The sequence below is a fragment of the Aphanomyces astaci genome (genome assembly GCF_000520075.1).
Source record: "Aphanomyces astaci strain APO3 unplaced genomic scaffold supercont1.60, whole genome shotgun sequence".
Classification (NCBI taxonomy): domain Eukaryota; phylum Oomycota; class Saprolegniomycetes; order Saprolegniales; family Verrucalvaceae; genus Aphanomyces; species Aphanomyces astaci.
The window spans coordinates 52,275-61,005 of NW_009798323.1; the positions used below are offsets into that span (position 1 = coordinate 52,275).

The 8,731-nt window shown below is 50.2% G+C and overlaps 3 protein-coding genes across 3 annotated transcripts; 1 reads left to right on the forward strand and 2 right to left on the reverse strand.

The window, feature by feature from the left end:
• Positions 1-1,242: 1,242 nt before the first annotated feature.
• H257_14650 (hypothetical protein) lies at positions 1,243-2,929 on the reverse strand. The gene has a single exon (XM_009842542.1). It carries the CDS (start codon positions 2,917-2,919, stop codon positions 1,369-1,371), a length of 1,551 nt encoding a protein of 516 aa, XP_009840844.1. The 5' UTR covers positions 2,920-2,929; the 3' UTR covers positions 1,243-1,368.
• Positions 2,930-4,404: 1,475 nt separating this feature from the next.
• H257_14651 (hypothetical protein) lies at positions 4,405-5,703 on the forward strand (the record flags this gene model as incomplete). Its single annotated transcript, XM_009842543.1, has 1 exon — positions 4,405-5,703. One exon carries the CDS (start codon positions 4,405-4,407, stop codon positions 5,701-5,703), a length of 1,299 nt encoding a protein of 432 aa, XP_009840845.1.
• A 709-nt stretch (positions 5,704-6,412) lies between these two features.
• Positions 6,413-6,800, reverse strand: H257_14652 (hypothetical protein; the record flags this gene model as incomplete). Its single annotated transcript, XM_009842544.1, has 2 exons — positions 6,413-6,614; positions 6,685-6,800. The coding sequence occupies 2 exons, from the start codon at positions 6,798-6,800 to the stop codon at positions 6,413-6,415; spliced, it is 318 nt and encodes a 105-aa protein (XP_009840846.1).
• Between the last annotated feature and the right edge of the window lie 1,931 nt (positions 6,801-8,731).

The window sequence follows — 8,731 nt, forward strand, 5'->3', positions numbered from 1 at the left end:
GGCATCAAGATCGTACGCGACAGAGCAACACGAGCCATTACTGCCTCCCAGCCGGCATACGCACGCAAAGTTCTAACGAGGTTCAATATGTCCAACTCGAGCGGCAAGGCTACCCCCGAATCGACAGACTACGGCCAATGGGACGACGACAAGGCTCTCACAGCGGACCAAGAAGAGTACCGTTCGATTGTGGGAAGCCTCATGTACCTGATGACGTGCACCAGACCGGACATCGGCCACGCAGTCCAACGCCTCAGCCGGCACCTCCATGACCCACGCGAACCCCACATGATGGGTGCCAAGCGCGTGTTACGCTACATCAAGGCAACTCAAGACATTGGGATTACGTACAAGGCTTATGGCACTAACGACAAGCCCACCCTATGCGGCTACGGCGATGCTAGCTGGGCTAACAGACCCGACCGCAAGTCAACCACAGGTTGTGTTTGGCTCCTGCTCGGTGGTCCAGTGTCCTGGAAGTCAAGCCGCCAGAAGATCGTGGCCCTCTCGACCTGCGAAGCGGAGTACGTAGCAGCAGCTGACGCAGCCAAGGAGATGATTTGGATCCGCGGGATCCTACAAGACTTGGGTCAGGCCCAAGGGACAACGACACTCAACTGCGACAACAAGGCAGCCATCGTGACGGCACAGACTGCGTCAACGAGTGAACGCTCTAAGCACATTGCAGTGCGACACTACTTCATCCGCGCTCTCATCGAAGACAAGACAATGGAAATGCAACACTGCGGGACAGCGGACATGTGGGCCGACATCCTGACCAAGATCTCAACCAAATTCGCGATGGAGAAGTTCATCGGCGACGTCATGAGCAAAACAAACCCAGCCGAATCGACCTAGGGGAGTGTTGAAGTACGGCGACCCCGGCGGTTACACTTGCCACTCACTCTACATTCTAGATATCAACAGACCAAAGTAGTTACAACAGACTATAGTGCTCATTAGGATAGCATAGTTAACACTACATCAATCACTTCAGAATTAACTCGGTTACTCCACAACACCTTCCTCAAACACCCGTCAATTCATGCAGTAGTTGCACCAATTGCTACTACAGTATGCGCCATCGCAGTCTTGTTTGAAGAGAAATGTGCCACGTAGCTGCGTTTACATGGTATTGCAATGCTTAGACTGTCAGATGTCGTCATGGTAAAGATTTGTGACTGGTTGGAGCAACTCTCACCTTCAATACTGTATCTAAACAACGCAATGTAAGTTTATGGTGCCGAGTGCTCAACTTCCAATAACGTTACATATTGTGCACTAGACCATTATGCGCGTATCCATAACAATGTTGCTTGGTCGTCATACACAAATACAAGGGACCAATTTGTGAGTGATTGGTTGGAATTAACAAGCGCCATTGCACTGAGCAATGACATGCCCTGGGTCGTTGATCGCTTGCTGCATTTGTTGGGCCGAGCCAATCGTAGATACATCGACGTCCGAACCCAAGAGCTTGGCAAACGCTTGAGGGGACAGCTCCTGGTAGCTCTGGCCGCCAGTGGTGCGCCACGCATACGTCGCTGTGACGGAGTGACCGTTGTACGTGAAGGTAGCAGTCTTGCCGCAGTCCGCAGGGATATTTTCACCGCCGATGTACAATCCTCGGTTCAATGTGTCCTTGCTTAAGCTCGCGTCGCAGTCCGTGGTGGACGACGCAAACCAGTTCCAGCTCACTTTGTTCGACACTCCAGGCGACGACGGCGACGGGGGTGACGTGGCGTACATGATGGGTTTAGCGCTGGGAACTTGGGTGGTAGTAGGCTTATAGCTGGGGGGATGAGTGTCGGGCTTGGTACCAGGAGAGGTAGTAATGGGGGTGGTGGTGCTCGGCAACACCGCATTGGCGCCGCACCAGTTGAACGCGGGATTTTGCGCGCATTGAGCCGCCGACCACCCAATGAAGCACGCGTTCGAGCCAGGGTAGTAGCAGTTGGTGCATGTGCCACAGACAGGGGCAGACGAAGCAGCCGGTCCGCACCAGTTGTACTCAGCAACTCGTGCACATTGAGCGGCTGACCACCCGATGAAACACGCATTCGTGTCGGGATAGTAGCAGTTGTTGCAAGTGCCACAAGAACCCTGCGATGTGGATTGGGAGTGGGTAGATATGGGGGGGATGCTAGTAGAAGAGCTCGGCATCGGGGCAGCAGTCGGTTTGGATGAGCTAGGTGCTAAATCGTAGGTGGGGTTGGTTGAGAAGCTAGGTGCAGGACCTGAGGAAGGTTTGGAAGGGCTAGGTGCAGGAACCGTACCGCACGTTTTGCTAATGTACACGTCGGCGCAGTTCCAAAACTGTTCTTGGCCGTCGATGCCCACATCCGCGTTGTTCCACCCGACATAGTGCCATCGAAGAACACAGTGAGCGTCACCTTCACAAGTCACTCCAGCGGGGAGCACCGACTGGATCGTAAACACTTCGTTGCCTGGGGGTACTTGCCATTGCGTTTCACCATTAGGCTGGGCAAGCGTTTGAAAACACTCGTTGGTTTCTTTGTCGTGTTTCATGTCCAGTTTGCACAAACCAAACTCAAAGTACCCCTTGTGGTTGGCCGTCAATTGGACTTGGAGGTCCACGGTGGACCCCGGGGCGTAGCAGGCCCCGATGGCTTTGGCGCCGTTGGTGGGGAACGTCCCATAGGTGCCTCCAGTTTCGTGCTGCCGGACCCCGGTGTACGAATCGCCGCACACGCCGAATTTGCCACCAGACGTTGCCGCAATACCACCGGCGTTGAGACCGTGGTCACCATAGTCGGGCGGAACGATCCCAGCGAATTGGGCCAACTTGCCAATGTAGCCACGATGCGGAGGGGCAATCAACCGGCCGTGGGCATGTGCGTAGTTGGAGATGGCGGCCAGACCCAGCGCATATGCCGATAGGAAGGTGGCGATCGTCATGATGTTGGCGAATTGAGTTCTGGCAACTTTGGTTGCTTCGATCCGTTTCACATGACAACAACACACCATACGAACAACCCCGATCTTTGGGCGTGTGCATCGGTGGGTTGTGAGAAATAGTACAGTAGGTGTAACCTTACCTTCAAATGGGCTTGGCTTGTAACATCCGATGAGATTGCGCTGCTTGATATTTTAGTTCGGACTCGTCAAATCCTAATTAGATTGGGGGGAGGGGAGGGAAAATAGCTCAGGCGTAGAGCATCGGTTTCTTAACTCAAAGTTCGAGGGTTCGGTCCCCCGTTTCCCCGGATTAATTCCACAAGGATTTATCGTCCCTCGTGGGAAATCCAAGGGCTGCGTACGAAGACGAGAACTGAACTTCGAAGAAGTTCGGTCGAAGCACAAAGCATGAAGCGTTGAGAGAAGTAAAAACAGAAGATTACACACCACACCAGGTCGAGCAGGCGCGTTACAATTGGCGAAGGTTTCATAACATGTGGTTCTAGTATCTGCCCTCGTGGAGGAATGAATGTCTTCAAATTGATAATCCAAACTCAATAATCCTAATTAGATTGGCCAACTCTTGCCAGCAAAGACGGGCCAGTTATATGTACTTAAGTACGTAGGTAGTATTACCTATGTATGTATGTACTGTATGTACACACGTCGAATTAACTGTAAATTTACGCCTTCCGAATCTCGACATCATTACCTACCGTATTTGTCGTTGATCTGCACCATGAAATACAAAACGCGAATATAATTCAATACAATCTCGAATCAATGAAACAATTCGAATATTTAAATAAATTCTTCAAATTTAATTCCAAGGTGCAAATGTACGACAAATACGGTATATACTTCGTACTTACTATACGTATAGTAAGTAGTATGTGTGTAATACATATCAAATTAAATTTACGCCTACCGTACGTACAGTAAAGCAGCCAACGTCCTGTCGGTTGGGTTGCAGCAGTACTGTAAGATCACTATGAGATATTAATACGTAGTACAATGTAATATTTGTTAAGTGCGATAGTCTTTGTTTTTATTTTGGCGAAGGTTACACATTTTGGCGAATGTTTGCTGACTGTGAAATACTCACATATCACCCGGGCCCCAAGGTGTGCATACCATGTGTTCTATTTCGCGACTGAGTTTGTAGTACTAGTAATACTGTAGTATACTAGTTGTAACCAATTGACATTTGCCGCGACACTCCCATGTACTGTGAAACGTAATGGCCGTCTCGCCAATCTCGACAACCTTACTGTGTCACCATTCCAAGCAAGATACATCCCTGGAACAACCACTAAAACGGTTATTCTTGGCCTAAATACCTCTAGCCATTGCTGCTGTTGAACCTGTATTGTGGTACATATTTGCAAAGTAAGCAGTGTTAACGATCATATCTTTTGCAACACACGGTAGATGAACTATGATTTTGCGGCTACTCTTGATCATCTTGCAATTTGACGTGTCCCTATGAAGCCGTGCACCGTTCTTGCCACCGCGCTGGTTCTTTCAGAACTGGCGGTGACATCTGTGGACGCCCACGGTCGGCTGCCGTACACCTACGCGCCGGTCCCGTCAATCAACAGCTGTGACACGCCAGTGGCGGTGTCGTCTGCTGTCCCCACCTCCGTCCCCCAGCCGACGAGGGGTCCGTCCGCAGCGGGAGTCACGAAGCATGTGACGTGGAATTTCTTTACCACCGGCTCCCCCGACTGCTTTGCCTCGTTGACCAAGGACGATTTGAACTCTGGATTGTTTGCCGGCGCCGAAAACATACCCGCCGACTGCGGCAAGACCGCCTCCTTTACGTACAACGGAGTCACCGTCACGGCGAAGTATGCGTGGCGCACGACTGGCGGCCAAGGCTACAACGAGCTGTCCCCCCAAGCCTTTGCCAACCTGCTAGGGGTTCAAGTGAACGTGGCCAACGTCACCAGAGCTGAAGCCCTTCAACTCCCCATCAACGACCCAGGGTATGTCATCGGTCGCTGTGTGGGAACGTGTGGTATCGCTACGTCAGCCCTCACCACATCCACACCTACGTCCACACCTCCCTCTGTCATTCCTGGGATCACCACACCCGCACCTATTGAAGCCCCAACTGGCGCGCCCATTGCTGCGTCAACCGCTGCGCCCGAGACGAGTGCGGTCACACCTGCATCTACCACGACTACACCATTGATTGAGTCCACATTGGCACCCACAACCTCCCGTCCAATCACCCCTTCAGTAACAGCATCGCTGCGACTTGCTACTACAGCTGCACCTACGACTCCCATTCTCTCCACACCTGCCAATGCAGTGCGGGATCAATTGATCAGTCAACACAACAAAATCCGAGGCGCCCACGGCGTTGGCCCCGTGACGTGGGACGATACTTTGGCGCCCAAAATGCAAGCTTGGGCTAACAGCTGCCCTGGGTTTAAACATGGGGGCCCCACCGGTTGGCAAAACTTGGCCACACACACCCCCTGTGGCACCAGCACGACTCGCGCTTGTGACAAGGTGGTGGGGGCGCCGTGGTTGTGGTACGACGAAGAAGAAACGTTCTGGAACTACGGCAGCAACACGTGCAACGGGGACTGGGCCAAGTGCGGCCACTTCTCCAACCTGATCAGCCCAGAAGTCAAGTCGATTGCGTGCGGGTGGTCCCAGTGTGCCAACGGCAATTATGTCTGGTGCAACTACAACACCCCCGTGAAGAACCCCAAGGTGTCCCCCATCCGTGGCATCACCAAGCCCCAATTGCTAGCGAGTTTAGTAGTCTAGATCTATCGTGTTTGAGTCGTCGTCCTACTAAAGGAATACAAGTGGGACGAGCAAATAATTCACACGTGGTTCTTGGTAGTATATCGTTACAAAAATGGTGTGGATACACGTGGAGGATGTGTTTACACGTGGATATATTGAGCAGAGGTACCGATTGTCTAATTAATTCGAGCAGATCAGGTGGAAATGTGATTTCCATGGTGGTGTATGGATGAATAGTACCCTTTTTTACGAACGGTTTGAGCCGTTTCACGAACTCTTTTGTCCGGATATATATAGAAATCATGTGCTGAAAGAGTTCGTAAGTGTTCGTGATTGGTCCTATCAAAGTAGTGTCACGGATATAACCTTGCTTTTTGTATTCTGGACAAGTATTCAAAAAATATCTCCCTTTTACGAACTCTTACGAAATCTTTTATCCGGATGAGAACAATACATGCTGGCGACACTATGGTCCAACTACACATCGACAACGGTGCGACTGTTGCGTTGGACGTCTGTCTTTGGGCGCTCAAGCGGTCGAAGCATTGATCATGTGACAGCGGTCTCAACGATCGAACAGGTGAGGTATGCTTGCTTGTGCGGCGACGCGGGCAAGCTCGGACGACATCGCAGACCCGCTTAACGTTGTTGCCGATGCTGTCATCGAAGGCAGTGCAACATCGAGCTAAATCGTAACAGCCGTAGAGAACGGTGACTCAACTGCGCGTCACCGAAGTCGGCCTGGAGCCGCCGACGTGGCCAAAATGTGATGGACACCGCTGCAGACATCGCTGCCGCTACCACTCTCGACAACTGGCGACTGCATCTCGATCGTGTGCAGCAGCTGCTGCTGACGACATCGTAGACCAAGGTTCGTCACAAAGTGGCACCACCGGCCATCGTGGCTGCCATTGAGTGTGTTCCTTTCACTATAGGAAAACCCTCAATGGCAGCCACGATGGCTGGTGTGTTCCTATCAATATACTAGTAGGAACACACTGCACGACAACGGGCGGGCGATGCGACTGCGGATGCTGGTGTGTCGCTTGCCGACGCTGTTGCTTTTGCGGGTCCACGAGCACTCTGATGAACTCGTACAGTGAGCAGCAATGCATGCTATTAGCTCTTTATAAGCGACTTCAACGCCGCCGCACTGGTGATACAGTACTAATATGCAACTACCACGGCAGCCATTTTAAATGACAAAAAGTGTTTACAACTTACATTAAAGTGTGAAGTACGCAGGTGTTGTAGTACTACAGTGTACAAGTTAAAAGTTAGCTTAGTCGTGGTAGTTGAGTGTGACGTGGCCAGTACGCTATGACGGTGGAATCCGGATACTTGATTTTCTACAGATTGGAACAACTGACCTTGTCAAGCAACGCGTGGCACTCCGAGGAATGCCAAGGTCGGCAATTTGCGATCTCTCACTCCGCAAATCTGAACTCCTGAAACTAAATACAGTATAAATTAATAGAGGAGTTCGTAATAATTCGTAAAGTGTCCAATATAGGTGAATATCACCGTTATCCGACCAAACACTTGACCTTTGTACAGTATGCCTAGTTTTGTCAAATGAAAATCCATTCATTGAGGATCGACCAGTAAAACAGTACAATTCTTGTATTTCTACCAATCCGAATTGATAGGGTTAGGGATGTAGCTCACATTTGTTGGTTTTGTGGAATACCGGTATGTCGGAAGGTAGAACAAAATTTGGATATTCCAATACTGTACTAACGTTAGTAGACGATCAATCCAGAAACCTTGCCGTACCGAATATTGCAAATATACACGCATACTACACCTTTTTGCAGTTAAGTTGGGACGAATGCCCGATGTATTTGGCCGTGCACCCGATACATTTGGTGGTCTGCCCGATATAATTAGCCATGTGCCGGTTTAATTTGGCCCGCCGAGGTCGTGTGCCCGATATACTTGGCGGTGTGCCCGATATAATTACAGTAGCCGTGTGCCCAAGTAATTGGCCATCTGCCGGATGAATTGTGTCGTGTGCCCAATGAAAATAGAATAACTCAAATAATTATATTCCATGGATTGCAAATCAGTTTCGGTGGAAACATCATATGGTTGAAGTTGGGAGGAAAACGCGCGAAGGCCTAGAATTCGAAATTTACTGTATATTTGAGTAAAAGTATAGTTTAAGTACATAATGCGCGCGCTTTCCTCCAGCATTCTGAATGTTTATTTCCGCAAGGATTTATACGTCCCTCCCCTGGGGAATCCGGATAACAAGGGCCGCGTACGAAGACGAGGACCGAACTTCGAAGAAGATCGGTCGAAGCACGAGGTATGAAGCGTTGAGCGAAGTAAAAACCGAAGATTACACACCGCCCCTGGTTGAGCAGGCGCGTTACAATTGGCGAAGCGGTTCCATAACATGTGGTTCTAGTGTCGGCCCTCGCGGAGGAATGTCTTGAAAATGATAATCCAAACTCAATTAATCCAGCATTCTGAATGCTCATTATTCAAATCGCCAAGTTACGTACAGCATGGACGTCATTGCACCCCCGCGAACTCCGGTAATAATGCCAATTGAAGTACTAGATAACCCCCTCGGTAGCCACGAGGCCCCTACAAACGCATACCTCTTTCCGCAAAGCAACGAGTCGTCGCAGCGTTCAGAAACGACGACGACTGGAAATCCGTGGCGTTCGCCAACTGGATAAAGCAAAGTTCTGCTCGAAATTGGCTATATAAAGAGTCACTCACACCCAAACAACGACGTATGCAGACGTCTTGAACTATGCATTATCGTATCTGCTTGTTAGGTGGCTACAAGCCATGTCGGTTGACTTCGGATGTTGTTGACAACATTCAAACTTGGGTTGAGTTTGATTCTCAAATTACGCTTCAAGAGATCAAGGATCGCGTGATGCTTGATTTGGGGATCGAAGTTTCAACGACGACTCTTCACCGCGAACTCGATAAGCGTGTCTACACCTACAAAAAGTAGTGGACGTTTTTGTAGGTGTAGACACGCTTATCGAGTTCGCGGTGAAGAGTCGTCGTTGAAACATTGTAA